At 41.3% G+C, this 23210-nt stretch overlaps 1 protein-coding gene across 6 annotated transcripts in view; it reads left to right on the forward strand.

The window, feature by feature from the left end:
- The window catches only part of sox6 (SRY-box transcription factor 6), a 138957-nt gene that overhangs the window by 103876 nt on the left and 11871 nt on the right, over nt 1-23210 (forward strand). For all 6 annotated transcript variants that reach the window (XM_008405228.2, XM_008405227.2, XM_008405230.2 and 3 more), the window contains 5 exons: nt 1023-1102; nt 8552-8701; nt 11187-11355; nt 11454-11641; nt 21251-21356. In XM_008405228.2, the coding sequence (XP_008403450.1) occupies nt 1023-1102; nt 8552-8701; nt 11187-11355; nt 11454-11641; nt 21251-21356 (693 nt within the window). The remainder of the gene's footprint in view (nt 1-1022; nt 1103-8551; nt 8702-11186; nt 11356-11453; nt 11642-21250; nt 21357-23210) is intronic.

The following is a 23210-nucleotide window of genomic DNA, read 5'->3' on the forward strand; positions in this document are numbered from 1 at the left end:
ATATATATAATCTCAGCAACACTATGAAGACCTAGAGATAAAGAGGACAGGACAGGAAGAAAGTTGTGGGGGAGTTCAAAGCAGGATAAGATTATAAAGCAATACCCGAAGCTTTGAACATCTTTGAAATAAATGCAAATTTATTTTTGTCATTGTTGAAATAAAGCCATTTGAAGTCATGTTTGCAGTTTCCCACAAACATACGACATGTGAACGAGGGTCCTCTGCTCAGATGAGACTAAAATGTAACTTTCTCGTTGACATGCAAACAATTATGTTTGGTCTAAAACTAATACGGCACAATTTCCGGAACATGTCGTCCGTTGGGATGAAACCCTGTGGTGGCAGGATGGAGTTATGGAGTTACTCATCTTCAGCAGGGACATGGAAGTTGGTCAAAGCTGATGTGGTGATGGATGAATGTTAATGCAGGGACGTCTTGGGGGTAAAAAAAAAAAAACAAAAAAAAAAACCCTTTGTTCAAATGAATGTTTTAGATTAAAGTGTATTCATATGTTAGAATGACCCAGTCAAAGTTCAGGTCTACATCTAACAGAAAACCCATGACAAGAATGGGTCTCAGTAAAAGAGACACTGAAATAAAACACAAGGCTCAGACTCTGCATGCGTAGTATAAAAATGCAGATCTTGATGCACTCAGGTTCAATTGGTGCAATATACATGTTTTCATGATAGACATTTAGTCAAATCAACAAATCCCCCTCCCCAAAAAAACTAATGCTGAATTTTCAAGGCGTTTTCCATGGTGAAACGTGTGCAGGAAGTAAGGAAGCGAATGGTGTCCATCTTTCCTTAATAATCCCACTCAAGTCAAACCAACCATAGGCTTTTGTTAATGCAGATGTTTTGGCTTTAAGCCGAGGGCGCATTGCAATGTACCACATTACTGTGGCAGGAGCAGCAAAGTGTCCACAATCCCTGTTGGCACTTGCCTGGAGCTGTGGGCCCTGCTCATTGTCTGAACCTGCATGCATTGTTGTCTCTCTCTCCCTCTCTGACAGGTGATAACTACCCAGTGCAGTTCATTCCATCCACAATGGCAGCTGCAGCAGCGTCAGGACTCAGCCCCCTCCAGCTCCAGGTATGTGCAGTCCTGTGACAAAGAATGCTTGGGACGCCCGCCAAGCTCAGGGCAGAAAGGATGGCTAAGCAGCTGTGAGCCAAGTAATGAGCTGCGCACTAAATAATCCTGGAGACCCCCCTGGCTCGCACCCGCTTATCACCTTACATATGTAATTTATACCCATTTTAAAGAAGATTTATCCCCACTTGTTCTGCCAGACAGAGGAGTTAGAAAGATAATAGTTATTAGAGAGAATGAGAATCACTTTGGTTACTTTAATCTTCTGCCAGTAAATTTATCACAGGACAATTGCCTGTGAGGAAAAAAAAGGAAAAAAAAAAACCTTCTCATTGCTTTTGTCTAACAAAGTCAGTGCAATATTCGATTTAGATGCGTGAGGAGAATAAAGCATAGATAAAAATCAATGTAAATATGAGTGTGAGAAAGAAATAACCTGTTACAAATTATCCTCAAAGGGGCTGAGCAGAGGTTTGAGACTGTTGAGATCTGTCCCACAGCCCCAGAGGCTGCTCCAGGAATTTTCTCACGCAGCATTTAAAAGAGCTGAACCCAGGTCAGGGCTTAACCCCAGGGCATAATTCTTAATATATATATAATAATATGAATTCTTCTTTTACAGTCATTCGTAATATTATTACAAAATAAGCAGAGAAACTATAGGGTATTTCAGTCTGTAGTACATGTTTTTTTGGGGGTTGTCTTTGGTTTTACATTGATTTATTGTTCTGGTTTAACATTTAATTTTTCACAATAGGTTTTTCTAGGTTATGACTTTATTGTTGTCATTTCAAGTTGTGCATTCCTCTTCTAATCAGAGCAGGTTGCCTTATCCATTTCCTTTTTTGAATATGTTGAGGTAAAGTTGTCTATAATGGTCACACTTCCCTGAGTCAGCAGGTATATCAATATATAGAGTTATCTTAAGGTACCCTGCTAACTGCACCCCACTGTTTTCTGTTTACTTGATTTTTTTTTTGCCCAGTAGCATGTAATTACTTAGGGAGGTTTAAAGAGTTCCTCATCTATTTTGAGAGAACAAACCTAATCTTAGTTTCTGGATTGGTGATAATGATTGTCTTCCTAAGACCTTTTAAGCATTTATTTGCATAGAAATATAAGAGAAGTTACGGGGATCTGATTGACAAAGTATGCATTTAAGTGGTTTTTGGGTTCCCTAATTGTTGGGTTCTCGTGCAGATCTGAGTAATTGTAGATCTTATTTCTGTGCAAATTTGACTTCAGTACGTTTCTCTGGAAACAAAAGAAGGAAGTGAGAAATTAAAGAGCATCTTTTCTAAGATGTGGTTAAGTGGCCACCGAGGCAGAGTTGACATGGAGTTTTTCACTGCTGTAACCTGTGATGCTCGACGGCAATGCGAAGTATGCAAAGACTGAATAGGAGAGCTCAACAATAAAAAGGTGAAACGACGTGGTGCTTGTCCTTCTGAGGCTACCGCTATCAATGCTAACGAGCCTTGGCAAGTTCTAACAATGCATGCAGCCTGCTCTGAAGAGCCATGCGTCATTATGCAGCCACAGGGAGAGCTGTTGGAAGGATGGAAGGTTCTGAATGAGTCTGCTCATGTAAAAAGTAAAAGATTAAGGCTGCTTCAGAGAAAGTGTTTCTGCAGTGAATGAGCTGGTGCAGCATGGTGAAGTTCACAGGAAGGGAGTGTCAGTTTGGATAGACAAACAAGTCTATTTATAGGGGCGTGTTAGGTCAGATGAGACAGACATATATCTGAGGTCGGGCAGAGAAGGGCAGACGGGTCTAGAGAGTCATTAATTCTGATTATGTGTTTAACCCTGGGAATGGGCAAAACCAGTGCCTCCAAGACCATGACTTGGCTGACCTTTACAGAACACAGTAAACAAAAAAAGAGGTGCATTTTTCATTAATTGAACTCTGTCAGCCCGTCACATATTCCATCCCGCTGTCTGCTATTTACTCTGCGGAGATTCCCCCTCAAAACAGTGAGGCAAGTCAAACATGCCCTTTAATACATTGCTGAGATCAACAAACCACGTGACTGCCACCACTTCCTCTACAAAGCACCAGGGGACTTGCTATGATTAAAAACACCATATCAACCCAGACATGAAATTAAGTGAGAGTTGTTTTCTCCCTGCTAGACCTATAATAGCACCATCTCCTTTTTTTTTTTTTTTTTTAGAAACAAACTTGTTAAAAGTTTTCTAAAATGGGAAGGGAAGTCAGAAAAAAGTTCCTAATTTTTAAATAGAAACTGAATAACTTCATAAAATAACTCAGAGAACATGTTGACAATTAAAGGACCTCTTTGAATATATTATATCCTCCTGTGCTCTAAAGCAGTTCGTAACCGCTGAATATTTCATCAGATGCCGCAAAACTATGATTTTAGATGTGCTGATTTCATTCTTTGCATTCCATTTTATGCATAAGGCACTTTTTCCACATTAACCACTGGAGCAAAGGATTACTTCATTTTCAACTCCAAAGCCATTGTTTATCTTCCCTATATTCTCACACACTAACAGAAACAATATCCTACTCACATTCGGCTGAACAAGCAGCTCCCACTAATTAAAATATCTCCTCCTGTCACCTGTCAAGCAAGGTATAATTTTCACCAATTTACTCAGTTTAGATTGTGCAATATATGAACCTTTAAACATTATCTTATTGGTGGAATTAATTCCCACAATGTTATGGAGGTAATGCGATCAGCCATCCGGCCAGACAAGGCTGACCGCTCCGTCAGTCTTAATGTTTGCCACACAGGCTCTTCACAATCTCCTCTGTCATAACAGTCTGGGTTCCTCCGCCGGTTCCCTGCCTTCTTCTCTCAAAGAAAAGAGTAAAATAACGTCAAGGTAACAAAGGCTTAGAGCTGATGGATGTAAATGAATCTTCCATGGCGCGTTTGAGTGTTGGGAGGCTGTAATTTGCTTGTCAATACAAGGTGGTAGCATCACTCCGGTGGCTGACAGTCGGCGAGTGGCTGTCACCAGGCGCTGCTGTACCGCGGGGCAATTTCACTCAATGCTTTCCTGACAGATTGGCTCTGGTCCGCAACTCACAGGAGAGAAGGCGGGTAAACTATCCCAGCGCGACATGCCCCTCTTCATTAGTGCCCGCACAGAGCCAGGATGAGCCCGGGACCAGCAGGAAACAATAGCTCCACGCTTGCCTGTCCTTCATTGATTACAGCTGACATGCCTCACCTAAAAGAGGAAATTGTGCTCGGATTGTGCCCCACCAATCTGTCGGGACACCAACTATATTCAATTCAGCGAGGAGACAAGAAGGGGATTTTCCTAACTCTACAAAAGAATTTTCTGTCTGGGACAGCATTTAATTTGCTGTTTGTACACTATCCCTCGCATCAGTTACCAAGTGAAAAACTATTTACTCTGAGAGAATGTGAACCTAATGCATCAACCGTCGTTTTAACAGAACAAATGAGCAGGGGGGTCAACCTTCAACCTTCTGTTATGTATCACAGAAATCGGACATTTGAGTCCCAGCCATTTACAAGTTAAAGTAGCATTGGATAAAGCAGAACATCTGGGTCCCTGTATGTAGTATCCCTCTTGGACTAAATAAATAGAGAGAAAGCTTCTGCTATCACTCAGTCGGGCTCCAATTTTCTCTCTCTTGCTTTCTTAGTTTCTGTATTGCTTTTCCAGTTTCCAATCCGCAGCTCAAACTACCTCTAAGTGTTTTAGTTTGTGGATTTCTCTCTTGTCAATTACCATCACCCTTTTCTTTTTTCATTCTTCTGCGCTTCCTCTCCTGAATTGTCCAAGCTCGCGATATCCTCCTGCTTTACAGTACTTGAAATTGAGCTGCTTGAGATAAGACATAGAGGAACATTTGCTGTGGCACCTCTCTTACAGGCCCATGATAAAGCTGAGCCCGTCCTCAGCCCCGTGCTGCCACCGTAAAGATGAAAAGCAGCCCATACGCTTAACAACAAACCAGGACCACATCTCGAGCAGACAGACACATCTGAAGGAGTACTCGCAGGCTTAGACGACTGCAGCGATAAGAAAGAGTGTTACACAGCCAGGGACAAACAGGAAGAAAGTGGGAGAGCAGCAAACCGCACATTATCTTTTGTTTGGATGTAAATGCCTGTGTGGTACAGATGTGGAGAAATGCTTCTATCATTAACAACTGAAGCACTTTTGACTTTGAGAGAGAGGAAGAGAGGAGGAGGAGGGAGGAAAAGAGAGGCATACTGTAGAGAGCAGCTGTTTCTGTGTTTATGAGCAAAGAAGTCGGGTCTTTGAAGGTAACCCAGAGCAGAGCAGCAGAGCTAGAGTGAGTGGAAGGTTGGCTAATAGGACAGCAAGGTGAGCAGCTGGATTGAGGCAGTGGTGAACAGAGGGACAGATGGACAGATAGAGTTGATAATGCAGTGAGCAGCAGTGAATGGGAGGGCTGGCTCCAGGGGCCACAGGCCTTGAAGTAACCACATTCATGAAACGATATTGCGTGTGCGCGCGTGTGTGTGTCTGTATCGAAGAGAAACTTACAGAAAAAGTGCTTATACATATATAGTTGTAGGATAGAGAGACAGAGGAAGGCCAGGAGGAGGGAGGAGGATCGGAGTGGAGCAGGTTGGGCGCCAGCAGATGAAACAGATGTTGAGCCATACTGGAAAGCATCGGCACAGTGCACCAGGACGCCTTTCTCCACTCCCGACATCTGGGCCTAGCCTGGGTCAGCCTGCGTGGTCGCCCTGGGCAATGAGCCTGTACAAGCCTTGTGGCAAACGGAGCTGGCGCTGCGCTGCCTTTTAAATGGTTTGGTGCACTGAAGCACAGTTAATGCCCTCATATCCAGTCTAGTGCTCAGTGCCCAGGCTAAACAGAGGTGATTGAGACACTTACACTCAGACTGCCACACAAAGATGTTAGAATCTCTTAAGAATGTGCTGCAAATAAATTGTGCTTAATCTACCTTAAGTAAAATATGCTTTTGAGTTTTGCATGTGCAACGTATGACTTTGTTGCCAACACGAAAGATGCAACTACATTTTCTTTGTGCACTTCAGAGAAGTGATAGGAGATTTGCATTTCAATCTAAACCATTATTTCAACGTGTTAGACAAAAATTGGTCATTGTTAATCACAAGCTATGTACCTAATATGTCTAACATCATCAGCAGAGTGCACAATCTGAGTTTAACATCGCAAGCAGATAACTGAACCTCTCCGTTTAACCTCTGCTGCCTCCAGAGGGCTTGTTTTTAATTATCCGAGGCTAACATGCTGACCTTGGGTGTGTTTGCACACACTTTAAATCTATGGCCCCTGAGATCTGCCGCGTTCTGCAGGAAACTGGGCAATGACGGAGTCAAAATTGAGTCCCTAGGTCTTATGTTTGTTTACAATTTCTAAAGTTCTAAATTACCAAGACATAAAAAAAGGAGAAATGTATTGAAAGAAAAGTAATAGAGCACAGTCAGAACATTGATCTCAGTTCGAAAATTAATATGAAACCTTTTCTGCCCCAGTTGGAAGTAAATATCAAACGGGGTAACGATAAATCAAAGAACATCAGCTAAGGGATGCAGACATATATGTCTTCAGTCTTTAGAGATGCTTTGTCACATTTAACAAATGGTTTTGGTTGTTACTCAAGCTCGGTCTTCATATGATTTCTTACCTTGTGTGAGAAGGTCTGAAATAAACCATTTTATCTCTGAAAAAAAAAGCATTTGTTTTTCTTGATTATATTTATTATTCGTTGGATTTCAGAATATGCCTAATCACAAAGGGAGCCCGTGCCTCTCGCACAGTGACACTGACCTGCTAATCAAAGCCAGTTTCCTGACTGTGTGGTATTTGAGGCAAAGTCGAATTAAGCTCTCTTTCCGGGACAATAAAGTTCTTCCCACTCAAGGTCGGGTTATGCCCAGCATAAGGCCCATTGGCAAACATCTGTCAAGCAGACATCTGCTAAGATTTCCATGTAGCCTGGAGTGACAGACACTGAATGAAAACCCTAAGTTTCTTTCCTTTTCCAGAAAAAAAGATTCTTCACTTTTTGCCTCCCCTTGACACACAAAATTCCTCTATCGCCAAGTCTTGTCTGGATTGGGAAGAAATTGGGGTTAAGTCGACTTCTGTGTCTCCCATCCTGGACAAAAGGCTGTTTGTCAGAGAGGTGGAGGCAGCACTATCATTGTGGGAACATAATCAGGCTGTCATTTCCGCTGCCCATGTGCTGTTGTTATCCTAGGTCCCCTCGAAGAATGGACCTTTTGTGCATGAGTGGGAGTGATAAAGTTTCTCAGAAGAGCACATATGGGTTTATACCATGAGATATTTACATTGACTTCATGCTTTATATTGCCTTCCTCTTCATTCAAACCAGCAAAGGTGAGGACAGCTGGGGCAAGGTGGCCTTTTTTTTTTTTTTTTTTTTAAACACCGTTTGCACAACTGCAGCAGATCAAACCACAAAATGAGATAAAGTTTCTTAACTGGCACTGACGGAACAAGTTGAACATTTTACCTCCTAGACTGAGAATAACAAGCAAGGTGAGCCGGTTAAGGAACCCTGCCTGTTCAAAGTGAGATCTAAGGCAAGGATGTGAAGGAACACATTTTTGAGACAGTAGCTCTTTGTGTCGGACTTGTGCCAGTTGCCCCAAGACACATCTCAAGTCCAATCATGACACGCATCACGTTATGGAAAGTTTAAGCACTGTCAAATTATACAACTCTCTGTGCAAAGAAAATTATGCATCCAGTCTTGTCGTGTTTTATTAAGGGGTTTTCTATTTCTGAATGGTTAATAATAAACACAAACACAACTTGCAGTGAGCAAGGCATTACATGGTGCAGTTACAGATTCCAGAGTCGAGTAATCATCCCAGCGATGTGCATGTAAGTTGAGTTTTCAGGGTCAAAACTTATTCCCAGCCGATGTTAGTAATGTAATTTTGATTATATTAGTCCTCTTTGTGCAGGTTCCAAATGCTTACAATGTGTCTAATATATTCTGTGATGGCAACAGCTGAAGGTGCTTGTGGGATGAGGGGGGTGGTCCCTGATGGCTGGGCAGAGACAAATCACAAGCCAGAAACTTCAATAGTGAGCTGCGTAGGTCTCTGTGCTAACACACTTGCATCCAAGCAGCAAACTTTTCTCTGTGATGAGTGGAAAATAGGGGCTCCAAGTGTTTTGAGTGAAAGCCATCTCTGTATGGTTTTTAAGACTGCTGTCTCTCTCTGGGTTCAGCCTTTGAAATACAGTTAAGACCTTTGAAGAGGGTTCAATGCCAGCCTCATGGAAAGGGAGGAAAGACGTAGAAGAAAGAGAAGTGGGGTGGAGGGATGAAGGCAGACACAGAGGCAGAGAGGGAGAGGAAAAGAGAGAATATAAAACTTTGAATGTATGCTGGATGTGGATGTGAACGCCTTGCTGGTTTCTCCCACCTCCCTACAGCAACTGTACGCCGCCCAGCTTGCCAGCATGCAGGTGTCTCCTGGAGCCAAGATGCCTCCTCTACCACAGCCCCTCAACACCAGTGGGCCCATCTCTCCATCATCTCTGAAGAATGACAAAAGTTCTTCAAGCCCCATCACTCAAGTAAAGGTACAGCCCGCAGTTTCTTTAACCAACTCACCAACCAGACCAGACCTCATGCGATACTTGACATAGCCTGACCCAGATGTTGTTGTCTTAATAAACTAGCTGCTACAATAGTCAGTAACTCGAACATTAAAACCAACTGGTTGCAGGCCGGGCCGCCGTGGGGCCATCAATCTGAGTTGCTTTAACAAGGCTCCCTCTCTTACAACCAGAACTTTGTGGATGTGGTTTCTATAGTGGTGGCAACTCCAAGTCAGTAATTTTTGGAGCACATGTTATTCCACAAAGTCGGGTCCTTTTTTTAAGCTAAGATGGAATAAACCCATTACACCAGCGCGTAACAACCGTAGACAAAAGCACAGCAACAAGTAAGGTCAGCAACCTTTATGTTTTTCTTATCCCTGCAAATAAGCCAAATGCAGGATGTGTGTTCTGCTTCTGTATGGTATGACTTGACTCAGCCTTCATGCAAAGAAAAGGACACATTCATCATTCTTGCTCACTAAGACCATAATCAGAAACATATGCCCATTTGAAGTAGTTTAGCTTAATAATATCACAATGGAGGAGCACCATAAATCATGGTGGGAAACCACTTGAGCTTTTCTTTCATTTTGCACTAAAAGACACACACACGGACACATACCCATTCAGGTCCCCTCCCTTCTTGGTTTTCCATTTTACTTTATTCAGCTGTAATTTGTTTAATTCTCACTTCATCAGACCAGATTGATGTTTATACGTCCAGTTTTAACACGACCACATTAACATTTCAATTTGAGGTGCATAGAGTTGGGGTTTATATTTTAAAATGAATTAAAATAATTATTAAACATGTTTTGGCATCCTTCCTTCTCTCTCCACACTCCAGTGGAATCACATTGCCTTCAGTTTTGTTTGTATGTTTTCAGCTTCGCTGCTTTACAAACTGTTCCTGGCACTGTAATAACACGGCCCCGGGACACTGTGCTTCAACCATATGTTTTCCCAAGAAGACACTCTGGCTCTTAAAAGAAACAGAACATGACGACTTAAGTCTACATTTGAATTCATGATATTTATACTGCGCAATCCACCGGTACATTACGATTCTGGACTGAAATCAGGAAATCACCCCTGAATTGTTTAATGGAATTCAGAATTTAGTGGTAAAATTAGTGGTAAAATAAACTTGTCCTTATTTACCCTTATTGGTGCCAATTTCAGTTGATTCAACCTTATTAATTGTTGCTCTGACTGTGCATATGGACAGGTTTGGGCAAGTAGTCTTGTCTTTCCCATATTAAAGGGTGGCTAAAAGAAACAGACCTCTTTGTTATCTTGTATTTATACTCCTTGGAAACATCAAGTAAAGGATTACTAATCAACATTTCCTCAATAGCAATCAACTTGCAGAACTAACATGCAATAATCAAATTTCTTCAGTTACATTTGTTTAGTAGGAGGTGCAATGAGTGGTAAAAAAGTGAGTTACTGTGATTTTCAAGCTTGAAATAAGTTCATAGATGTTTAATCTTATATGCTAAGGATGCTATTAAAGGTGCAGCATGTAGCCTTTATAAAAAAAAATTACATATTTGTTATAACTGTCACTATAATGTGACAGAATGTAAAGACACATAATCTGTGAAAAAAATCGATCTCCTAACTGAACAATTATGGCCGTCTAAAGAAATGCACTGCAGTTACATACTGTACCTTTAAATGTTGAGGATTCTGTGCCAGGCTTATTCTTGCTTGACGTCAATGTGCCTAATATCCTGTTTTATGATTAAATAAGTCAAGCTAGTAACCAACATATAATGTATTTTATAAATAAGTTATAATGGCTGGCTCCCCTTTGTAAATAACTTTCAGTTGGTTAAAATTTTCTACATGGAAAGTCCTGCTCTTCATATTGCATTTGTAACCAGTCAAGCAGTACAAAACAAATACATCCTCCTTTAACTTCAGCTAAAAGCCAGATCGCACTTTATATTTTTTTTAGAACGGGCATATCAAAGCGTACGATAAAAACCAAGTATGCACAAATGAGGAATGAAATTAGAAAACAAGTTAATGAAGTAGATAATGTAAGTCGACATCTGATGAATGGAACAGCTGTCTTTGATCATTGGCACCGCTGTTATCTGGTCATTATTTATTCTTCGAACCAGAGTGCAGACACAGAGAGCGGGGAGGAGGAGAGGCAGAACAGATGAAGATGTACAGAGAGACAGAATCTGCTTTAATTAGTGTGAACAAAGGCGCCGGACGACTGCGAGGAAGATCGCAGAGGAGAAAAAGAGGAGAGGAAAGAGATGAGGGAAGAAACACAAAAAGAAGGGGGCATCAGGAAGGAGCTGTTGGTCAGGATAGAGATTCTGTAATTAACCAGAAACAGAGGAGAAGAAGCATGCAGTCTGGGAATCCAGAGCTCCTCCAAGAAGGGGAGGGAGGAGCCCATTCACATCTGTCTTCTTTCATGCTCCTATCTCTGCTGCCGTAGGAGGAGGGAACGCAGCCCCTCAACCTGTCTGCTCGGCCAAAGACGACAGAAATGGTCAAATCTCCGACATCCCCAACATCAAACCTGTTCCCAGGCAGTAAAAGTAGCCCTAACAGTCTCATTGGCAAAGGCGGGATCCCCAGCCCGCTTGGAGGAGGCCTCGGCCGGGGTTTGTCTTTCAAAATCACTCCACAGTTGCTCACGTTCAATTGCTGAAACTGCTGTTTTTATGATGCAGTGAACTAATTGTTCTGTCTCTCGGCGTAGACATTCTGTCCACTCTTAACTCCACCGCATTGTTCGGGGACCAGGACACAGTGATGAAGGCGATCCAGGAGGCTCGGAAGATGAGGGAGCAGATCCAGAGGGAGCAGCTGCAACACCACCAGCAGGGCATAGACGCAAAGCTGTCTGCCCTCAGTTCAGTGGGCCTCAACCACTGTAGAGTTGATAAGGTCAGAATCAACATCATGCAGTCCATTTTGTCCCTGGTTTAGGCCTTATCCACAACAGTTTTTCATTAGATAGCAAGAAATAAGTAGCTGTGTCTGGCAAAAGAAAATAAATGGGGAAAAAAAATCAACTACTGAAGAAACTGGAACATTTTTAGACGGCAGTAATTCTTACGTCTAATCATTTCCTCTAATCAACATCCAGGATGGTCGTATTGATAAGAGCTGGCAGAGACCGGTTGCACATGTGTATTTACTCAAATTAGCATGAATGTGTTACTGTGTGCATGCTCAGAGGCTTCTGCGTTGTTGATGTTGGTGTGAGGGCCGTGACAGGCCATGGCAGTGCCCGGTGTGGGTTAAGAAAACTCTGAAGTCTTTGCCCAATTAAAGCCGACTTGCAGCCCTCTCTGTCCCCTGACACGGGATGGGGCTGCTTTGTACCAGGAGCACACACTCCCAGGGATTCCCTTTAAAAATATCTTCAATCGATGAGTCAATCAAGGAAAGAAAAAAGCTGTCCTCTTCTCTTCAGCTTGATGCCATGTTGCCAGTTGGCTGTGAGGAGCAGGCAGAAACTGGGAGCGATGCTCATTAATATTTCAGCACCTGACACTTTCAACCAACACCCTCAACTAGGTCAATGTATATGTAAAAAAGTCTATGAATATCTATTTTGATTTCCTCCTAATTTCGTGTTTGGAAGAAATTACTGCCTTTGCAGGTGGCAATCAGCTATGTTCTTACTGAAGTGCAGCAGATAAATTGAAACGACAGGGATGAACCCTCTTTCTGGTGTTTACTCCATGACCACAAGAAGAAGTTTACAATAAGAAATCAATCCATCAACTCACTTAGACTCAAAGAAATAGCTTCATCAAATAGGATTAAATTTGGTTATCCAAGCAAACTATTGCAAAAAATGGCTTCCTTTTCTTTTCTTTTTTTTTTTTTTCGAAACAGGGGTGTCTTTAACAGAAAGCCTTTCATGCAAGTCCTCTTTTTCCAGATTCAGCTGCATGAGTTGGTACAGCTGCCCTTCTTTCTCACAATAAAGGTGTGCCTGTGGTAAAAAAAAAAAAAAAAAAAAACAGTAAAATCTGCCATGACATGACGGCATTAACTAAACAATGTCTTTTTTTTCACAAGCAACACACTGACAAGTTCATTGTCCTTAGTAAGTAGAGCTCAACAGCCTTTATAAAAACAAGAACTTCCCATTTATACTTCTTAGAGACTTCTCGGGCGTTTTATCTGAATTCTTGACAGAACCTGTTCTAAAGACAATGTTAAAATAGTTGTTGGAAGAATTGCTGTGTGTTTTGGTGTGTATGTGTTTGCGGAAAATTAAGATTAAATACTTATAGCACGAAAGAAATCTGCAGATAATTAGAAAACTTGAAGCTATTTTAATGTTTCAAACATTCTTTTTTGTTGCCAAAATCTACTTAAGACAAAGCAGTACAGGTAATGTTTATGCACTTAAATTCATAAAAAGAAACAGGGTAGCTGTCATGCCACAGAGTTTTACTTTTTTGGTTGCCATGGTTGTTTTTTTTTTTTTTTAAAACAACCATGCCAAATTTTAGCAAATTGTTTTTACCATGTCAGGATGTCTAGTCGTGTTGAGCTTTGCTTCACGGGTGTAAACGTTTTTTCTTTCACCAGCACATTATCTGTTGTGGACAAGCAGCTACCCCATACCCAAACTCATGAAAAACTTTCTTCATTGTCCACATCTTAGCAAGGCATTGTCATACATTAGCTCTAATGATGCGGTTTCTGCCAGGACAGTCTGGTGGAGATAAGCTCTATTAAGTCAGCTAAAAGAATTGCCCCCATAATCTTCATCCTTTGGCCGCAAATAAAGGACAGCGAGTTATAATTCAGCTCTTAAATGAGAGCGGCGAGAGAGTCTTTTGCTGATGCAACAAGCCAACAGAAAGGCTCAGATGGTTCAGATAAAAGCTTTCACTTTAGTCAGTTTCAGAATATTAATATTTTAAGGAAGCTCCTCACCTGACATAAATATGGTGTGGTCTTTAATAGCTCCCCTTTCAGTCTCTTGTTTGGAAGTTTATCATAGTGAGAGCTTACATGAAGAAGATTCTGGAAGGTAACATAAATGGGATTAAGGAGAGGTTAAGATCATTCAGTGTGGCTGTTAGAGGGGGATATTAAATATTGATTTATCCCGCTGTAATGACCAGGCAGAGGAGTGGGTCTAAGTGCTGCTTACAGATAGATCAATTCATCTTTTTCATACAAAGTGTATTTGAACAGTACAATGCATTCCTCCCCGGCCTTCATCTCGTCTTCCCTCCCTCTCTTGCCTCTGACCTAGGAGAACGTGGGGTAGATCGGACTTTGTTCAGCAGTATATAAGCCTTTAACCTGAGGACATGTAAAATATTCATGCATTACAAGAGCAGGTTTACTTGGTTGTCTTTTTATTTGTCTGTATTTACTATATCCCATCAGTACAATAAAACCTTTTTACAACCCTTCTGCAATTTACCTTTTTGAAATATTTATCTAAAGGCATTATTGTCTGCAGAGGGCAATTACTTTGTTCCATTATTTACAATCTCCTCCTCACCCACTGGAAGCTTTTACCTAGAATGCACCAGCAGCTCTGCAGTCACACACAGCCAATGCAAGGCCATCTGTAATGAACTGAATTGTTTCCTTGTATGCTGGACAAACATTGAATATCTGTGGGGCCAAATTTTCATTACAACATTCAGAGCCTCTAGGAATGTTTAGTAAAAAACACACAGATTATTCAGCAACCTTCCCTTAAGAATTCAGACTTATATTTCAGGAAAACACAAGTAGCTTGAGTTGTGCTGTTGTTATGAAATGGTAAAAAGTCACATAATTAATCTTATAATTATTATACATACTGTAACTAGAAAAAAAAACATACAATCATGAGACATGTGATTTGAAGCACATAAGGGTTTAGCATCCATAAAAAATTCTAGTCATTTGTGACTGAGCAAAAAAAAAAAAAAAAAACTGTTTTATTTAATATTTTAATCTTTATTGTGACCTACATCTACATTATTACTGATCAAGTGTATAATATGGCAGAACTGAAAAAAAACAGTAACATTGCCAAAAAAAAACCTCACCTTTGTGGACAGTGTCATGACAGAACTCTGATTTTTCTGGTAAAACTTATTTTTGACTGTGACGCATCAATTTCTCTGACACTAACACGAATAAAACACAGAATATTTGACGTCCATTAGCTAGTCTGAGATAAAATGTATTCTTCTGCTGACAAGTCCCTAACTGGAATCAAAAGGGGAAAGGTCAGTGTATTAACCTATTGAGCTGCCCCTTCTGCCCTACAACACCACTTCTCCTCAGTATTGATGACTACAATTGTCCATTTTTTGTATCCCAAAGCTCAGCCTGTAAATATTCAAGTGGAGATTACACCTGTGCTTCACAGAATCCACACTCCTAACCTATTGGTTGAAGTTGCTGCACTGTCCCCCCCTGCGTGTGTGTGTGTGTGTGCATGTGTTTGCATATGCGTGTGCATATAACCACATGTAAGTGTTTGTATGCATGTGATGCCAGGGCTCTATTCAGGCAAAGCCCTCACAAAGACTTTGAATATAATCTTGTCTGCTTTGCAGCCCTGGAAGCAATTTTCTGCTCCTTTTCGACTGCTGTCTTGGAAATTGCAAACCAAGGCATTTTGGCTGCAGTGTAAATCCTTGGCATACAAGGGTTTGCCCATCCAAATTAGATTATGCTCAGCTCGCAGGCACTGGCTGCAGCCAGCAATTGCTATTGTGAAGATTGCTTACATTAATGCTTTGTCCAATTGTTCGCCTTTGCCAAAAGAATAAAAAATAATGCAAAAGTGTGTCTGCGCAGATGTGGGACTGTCCTGAGTCGAGCCTTTTGCTTCCGTCGAAAGCATGGAGGCTGCATCTTTGTGGGTTGATTTGGCAGTATTTTCCCAGCCTCCTTTTAACAAGATGAATTTCTTGCTCTCCACAGTCGCTCAGAAATGCTACTGACTCAAGTGGCTGAAGGCTATGATGCTCCTCACCAAAAGGTGCTCACGAGAAAGAATGAGGCAAAGAATGTACTACAGAAAACTATTCGCAGTCTGTGGTGTTGCTGAAGTTGTGCTGGAATCACCATAGAATCGACTCGGGGCTTTGTCAATATGTGAAAGTGTTAGTGCAGCAGTGTGTAATATCCCGCTGTTAGTTACTCATAGGGTTTAAAAAAGGGTAAAGGCTGAGGCCCATCTGATATTTAGTGCATCTGTTGTGCACTAATTGAGGATTGAGAAATTGTCACAGCAATGAGATTGACAAATAACACATTTTGATTCATAGCTATGTTTATGTCAGTTTATTTAGAGGAATTCACAACTGTGTTTTATCTTATTAAATGATCAATATTTCCTCAATAAGGAGCCTAAGTTCCCCTTGAAAGAAATGAGGTGATGCCCTGACTAAGCAAACGGAACCAGAATAGTTTTCTGTTTTCGCTCTGTGATATGTTAGAACAGATGCCAGCCTTTTGTGGCCGCTACTGTTGATTCTGTCACTGCCTGCATTAGCCTCAGCAAACGGACAGCTCTGGGTAGAAAAAGAGCAAAAGCCCCCATGAAAGGACCTGCGGGTTTACCGCATGCCTGGATGTACTTAACATTTAAATTGCTCTAAACTACTGGAAAGCTGCAGACTTATAAATAACATGGTTACAATAAAAATATAAACCAGATGAGGCGGCGAACTGCGAGAAACTGTTACCATGGCGAGGTGCCGTCTTTGTTTCCGGCAGGACCGGGACGGATTGTTAAGGGCTTTAGCCTGCAACCCTCAGTCTTCTCTCAAGAGGTTTAGAACACAGTGGTGACTGACGCTCAATACACAAAGCACTGCATTGTGGTCTGAACTATTGCCTTCAATGTACCACATGCCAGGTGTGTAATATAACAAGTGCCAGAAATGGACATTATCAGATATAAGTTGCAATTTATGATTTTGCAGCTGTTAGAAACTTCAAATACGAAAGCCTTAAAACTAGTCCATCATCCACTTTCCAGAGTGACAGAGAAAAGAAGACAAGCATAAAGAAGAATCTCAATGTGGAGCAGTAACTCTTGTCAGATATGAAGTAGGTGTCAATATTCCATTAATTCACATAAAATATTTTTTTATGAAAGAAAAGAAAATACAGCAAGATGAATGATGTTTTGTTGTGAACTTACAGTCCTGTGAAAATAGCATTCATCATTAAGCAAGACACTGGGAAAAAATGGTATTTGTGGATATTTCCAAGGATTAAAATACTGCTGACCAAAAAGAACATCTGTCCTTCAGTCAAACATGTTGGTGGTGAAATGGTTGCACCATCAGGACTTGGACATTTTGTCTGATTTCTCTTCACAGAATTCCTGAAAGTGAATGTCTGTCCTTCAGGTCAAGCACACCCAGATTGTGCAGCAGGACAATGTTCGAAAGAACACCAACAAGTTCAATTCCGAACGGTTAAAAAACAAAATAAAGTTGGAGTTACTTAGTCAGAGTCTGGATTTAAATCTGATTGTAGTGCTGTGGTATGAGCCTAAACAGCTGTCCACCCTCATAAACCCTCCAATAAGCCTGAAATATAACAATTCCTCAAAAGAAGGGTGGGTCAAATGTTCTTCATAAAGACCTAAAAGACTCATGCCAGTTACTGTAAATACTTGATAGAAGTTTTAGCTGCATAGGGGCTAGTTATTATTTCACTGGCTGCTTTGGATAGTTAGTTTAAATGTTTCTTTTTTTTTCCCCTTTTGTTCATTTGTATAATTTTTTATGTGTTAAATGAAACCGTCATTTGAAAATGGCATTACGAGTTTACTCATACTATCTCCGTCTGTCTCTTATAAAGCATCTATGTGTGTATGTGAGTGTTTTTAATAATTATTTGGAATACATATTAAAGAAAAAAATCTATTTTAGTTTTAAAACACTTGAAATAAATTATCTCAGACCCTGCTGCTCTAGCTGTTAGATACAATTAAGTATCTGTCCTCCTTTGCTTCGTTTTTAAACAAGTGCTTAGAGTTTAATTGACAAAATTGCAGAGAAACTTTCAACGTATGCGTTTCATCAGGTATTTTTTGATGTTACGGGAGAAATTGTACATATGAAGAAAAGATCAACATGAAAAGAACAAACTCTCCCCCCGTCTTCACAGCATCTACCTGACTGCTCAGTGTAGATATTTTTTCAGATCTATTTGAACAATCTCAGGCCTATTGCTCTCCCATAGCCTCAGGTTATTTACAGACGTGAGAGAAAAGGAGTGTCATGATTGGCAGTGCTTTGCCGAAATCCAGGGCAAGAGGAGTTACAATACACAGGGCCGTCCGCCACCCGCCTCTGCCCAGAAAACGCCCTGTGGGCAGAGCAGAGGGCCTCGAGCGCATGTTCTGTGGCCAGCCAGATTAAAGCTTTTCTTCGCAACATTGACAAGAGCCCTTTTGGGTTCCCTCGCCCAAGAAGTTCCACAGATTCGGCTATCTATTCCTCTTTCTACTTCTCTCCCTTCCTCTGTGACTCACAGCCTCTCTGGCTCTCCTCACCGACTTCACTTGCCAGCTGAAGTCATGTGCAGCTTAAGAAGCCCTACATCTGTTTCTAAACTTCACAGACAAAAGGCTGCACAGGCAGGGCAGAGGAGACTGTTGTGGGTGGCAGTCCTCCACTGCAGCTCGGAGCGCACTGCTGTAATTTTACTTGCGGTGTGGGGAGCTGCATGCTGAAGTCATTTAGAGGAGTGACTGGTAGCTTGCCAGCTGTTTGTGGTCAAAAGGGAGGGGTATAATGTGCACTGTTACATCTTTTGTTTCCTGATTCTTTATCTTTATCTGTTTTTACCAACATTGTTTTGTTTTTATGTTCTCTTTGGGCTAAGCGACAGCTCTTTCGCATATATTTTCTCCCAGCTTTAATTCTCAGCATCTCTCCCTCTGACTCTGCATTATAAATACAGTTTTTATATTAGCCTTACACTGATGGGCCTGCGTTTCCCTGCCTCCTCGTCTCTTCCCGCGGCACCCCCCCATCCCCCCTCACCTCCCCCAGATACTGCATGTCCTTTGCTACTCCGCTGTGTCAGAGTGATCAGTAAAAATTTAATGACACTATAAAATAATAAAACTGCCATTAATTTATCACAGCACTTGATGCGTGGGCAGTAAAGAAGCATTAGTTCACTGAATATTTTCCAGCCCTAAAACAAAACCCCAGTGCTGTGCAGATAACTTATGGCCCTAATTTCAGCTATATTTTTGATTCACAGATATAAATTACCAAACCTATAACCAATAAGTATATTAACTCAGTATATAAAATTTTATGAAAATTTGTGACGCTGTATTGGACTGATAGGCTTGTATTAATTAGCATAGCAGCAGAGCAATACTTACTTTAATTAGACCATAATATTGTAGCACACAAAGTGCTGGCTTCTATGTAAGAAAAAAAAATGTTGACTTAAAGTGAAACAACCTCAAAACAACCCCTAGACAAGACTTTCTTTCAGCGTTGTTTGGAGCTGTCTTAACGCGCTGATCTCCAGCGATCATATGACTCAGTGCAGTGGAGGAAGATGCTCAACGCTGCGCTAGTTATTAATGAAAATCATTGACGGATCGCCCCGTCCTCGCTTCTCCCCAGCCCAACATGATGCTTAATGATCATGAGTTTATAAAAGGACTTGATTGATCAAGAAGGGCCAGCGAAGCACAGAAGAGGGATGAGACGACTACTTTATTACAGGCATCCAGCACTAGCGAACACTGTGTCTTCCTACCGGACTGTCCAAGAGGAAGCATGTGGAGCACCACCATCCAGCTAATCGCACTTCAGTCACTTTGTCATCAGGCTGCTGGCTTCTTTCATTAAGAGCAATAACGTGGATGGGTGATGGATAGGGCTCTGTACGCGCGCGACGCACATGTCCACGCACAGAACGTGTCATGGTGAAAAGGCCCCATACTTCGTCTTCTCTTTACAAAGTGTCCTCTCGCCCAGCAGGGACCACCGCATATGTCATAATTAGAAAACACTTAAGTAAGCAAAGGGCCGTCAGACAGACAGCCTCTAATCACAGGCCATAAGCAGGTAGTGGTTAATTGTATATCAGAATCACTCAGCTGGTCATAAATAATGAGTGCTCCTTCAAGTATAATGGTAAATTGCAGAGCTCTTTCTGCCTCTCGCACATTCCTTTCTTTTGAGGAATAGTTCTTGAATAAATAAAAGCAAGAAGAAAATCAAAATGCTGTGAAAGAGCTCAAATGCACTTGAACTATCTTCATCCTTCATCTTGTCATATTTTTTTTTCAATATGCAAGGATAAAAGCTCACACAAAGGAGGAAGGAAATATTTAGAATTTTTAGGGATTTTTTTGTAAATGCACTGTAATTACTTCAGGCTATTCTTGCCAATATGATTTTTATTTTTTAAGAAAAAAAAAGATATTTAGAAACTACAATTTAGGCCAGTTCATTTTAATTCATTTGATTTGTGATAGGAGTTCTCTATATGAGGAAAAAAACACAATTAAATGCACAGAAAAATTAATGTGTCTGCAGGTGTTGGTGTACGTTGCTGGGGGGATGTTAGTCTATGGACTCTACCTGAAAGTCTGTTCACACGGGGTTGATCGCAAAAGACTGAATGCATGCACCTTGCATATAAAACAAATGGTTTTTTTGTTGTTGTTGTTGTTTATTTTTCTCCTTATGCCTGCTTTTACACACATCAAGAAAAAAAAACCTGGGTGGGGGTATTATTTGTATCATGCAGAGTCAAAGTGTCCATCTCCTAGTTGAGTCTTTAGAGAGCAGGACAGCCCTTTGCTAATGCTCCGTGTATTCACAGAGGAAGTAGGTCATTCAACAATGGAGCCAGCAGCAGTCGGCACTCTCTCCCCTTGCATAATACATTAAGTGTAATGTGCAGCAACTATTCAGAGGCCCTCCGAAAGCTGTTATTTTATTCTGTAAATGCACACGGACATGACATTTAATATTGTCACGGAGTGCTGAATGACAGGGTTTCATTGTGCTCAAGTACAACATGATGCCAAGTTTAATCTGAGCACAAAGCGACATGACAAACGGGAAAACACGGTGCGCTCACCAAAACATGAACCCTGAATAAATGATGGGCGCCTAGCTCTCAGTGCCGTAGACTGGGGGAGATGGAGGCTGACGGAGACGGCAATGAAGGAAGAAAAATCTGAGCATTGCAAAGAGGGCCGCAGCCCCATTGTGTGCTTGGGATCACAAAGTATCCTTCTGTAAATCTATTTACAGCACCCCTGGGCCCTTACTGTTTCTCTCCTTCCTGTCAACTTAAACTGAATAGAGAACACAGAGAGAGAGAGAAAATAAAAACACACTCCATCTATCTATAAAAAAACCTGCATCTGTCAAAGATCCTTTTCTGCTTCTCAAATTTTCAGATTATTCAGATTCTGATTTTTACAGCTTCTTTTATTGTTGAAATTTTAACCCGAGTTTCTTTTTTTCTTTTAACCAGACATCTTGAATTTTTTTTATTCTGCAGGAGAGGGTGCATTTCGACAGCATCGGGCACCACCTTGGCAAACTGGGAGAGGAAGGAAAAATCGGCCACAGAGTGATCGACCTCACCAGGCCCGAGGATTTAGACGGTAAGGGCTAAACGAATTTGTAGATACAAACCTCAGAATTAGTACTTTCATTAAAACTTTGTAGCGTGTTTATGGAGTGTTACTTTTCACTGCAAAAAGTAAAAGTGCGGTTCCTGGGAAGCACAGCAATGGCTGTGTCAGAGAATTTTCTTGGGAGTTGGAGTGAATTGGATTTAAAGTGAGCTTTGACTCAGAGGTTTTCACAGGTAGGTGAGTGGTGGAGAAGGGGGCACAAGGACAAAGCTGGCTAATTTCCAAGCTTGGCTCATGTTGCTCTTGTAGTTGTTTGAGGTCCCAGGCAGTGTGGTGCAAACTCTGGTTGCACCAAAGTGACAAAGCGTCATCCACTTTTGTGGTGCTAGCGCCTAGGCGGAACCATGGAGTGCTTCGGTGCGCCAATATTTGTTCGACAAAAATATTTGTGGCAGTTTCTATGGCATTTCAGTCTGGAAGTGCTTCTGAGTGATCTTTGATGCAGCAAAGAGTGAAAGAAATGACTATTTCTCAGGACAACATCATCCATCAGCATTTTACGTAACTCTTGTGAAGATTTTGCAGTGATTTTAGAAAAAAAAAGTGACAATATGTTAAGTTTGTCTGTAAAATGAATAAAACAAAACAGGAAGACAAGCCATGAAACGTTTGTTTACCAGCTTTGAAGCGTTTGTATCACACCCTGTTTCGTTTCACATCACACCCAATCCTGAAGATGAGAATTAGAGGTGAAATTTGCGGCTTCATTGACATGTTTCCCATGTGAGCCACAGCGGAGGCTCCCATCCCAACCGTCTGACTCCTCGGACAGATGTGTTTTCATCGCTCCCTCTCCCGGTGGGAACCGTCCTTCTGTGGCTACCGTGGAGTCAGGACAGAAACACAGTGCGCACCAGGGCATTTGTGTCCTTTTAAGTCCTTCTCAGGGCCAAGGGAAAAGCTAGCGCCAGACGCCTCACATCAGTGTTCCCAGTGGGCTATGGATTAGGAGCAGACAGAGGTTAGAAGAGGGGATAGGTCCGCTTCCCAGGGGGAGGGGCGGATAAAGACTTTGAGACAGGGCAACACTCATAACTCAAAACAGTTTGCATTTCTTCTTTGCACCACAAATGCATATCAATCTCTATGTAAACCGAACAGCAACAAGAAGGCAAATACTGATTAAAGCCGAAGAGGAATTTCAAAATGTGAGCAACAAATTGTTTACTCTTCTCAGAACCTGTTTACATTTGAAACTCTCCTGACAATCTCCTTGAACCAGTGAATGCCTGGCTCCGTGGCACATGATGTTATTAGACACGAGCAGTGTTACTGTAGCTAGTTTTTGCTCAGATTTTCAAACAAGGTTTAGATTTTTTTTAAAAATAAATAAATAAATAAAAAAACTTGTAATTTCAGATGTTATTTTTTTCTCCCGAAACATTATACTTCCCGTTTGTTGTGAAAAAAAAATAAAATAAAAATATCTACTAAAGTTTATGTGGCTTTTCCACTAAATTCAGACCAATTTATTTTTCCCAGACATCTAAAATGAGTAATGCAATTAGTTTTTTTTGGAAGAATTTTCACCCCAGACGGAAAGGAAATTACTTTGGAAACATCTGCATTTTAACACACTTTTTCCCAAGTAGATCAGAACACAACGCATATACTTTGGTGTTTCCTCAAAGAGAAAATTACTGGGTGTCCCACCCAACAAATGTATAGGGTGTGAAAGGCCCTAGACGGCAGCAGCTTTCCCTCCAGGACGGAACAACCAAACTAAGCAGATGCAGTGTGCAGCCAGTGCCTGTTATGAAAGCTTTTGATTGCTTCTGGATGGCAAACAGCTCATGTGAGTCAACGGCTAATACCCGTACC

The sequence above is a fragment of the Poecilia reticulata genome, linkage group LG3, assembly GCF_000633615.1.
Source record: "Poecilia reticulata strain Guanapo linkage group LG3, Guppy_female_1.0+MT, whole genome shotgun sequence".
Classification (NCBI taxonomy): Eukaryota; Metazoa; Chordata; class Actinopteri; order Cyprinodontiformes; family Poeciliidae; genus Poecilia; species Poecilia reticulata.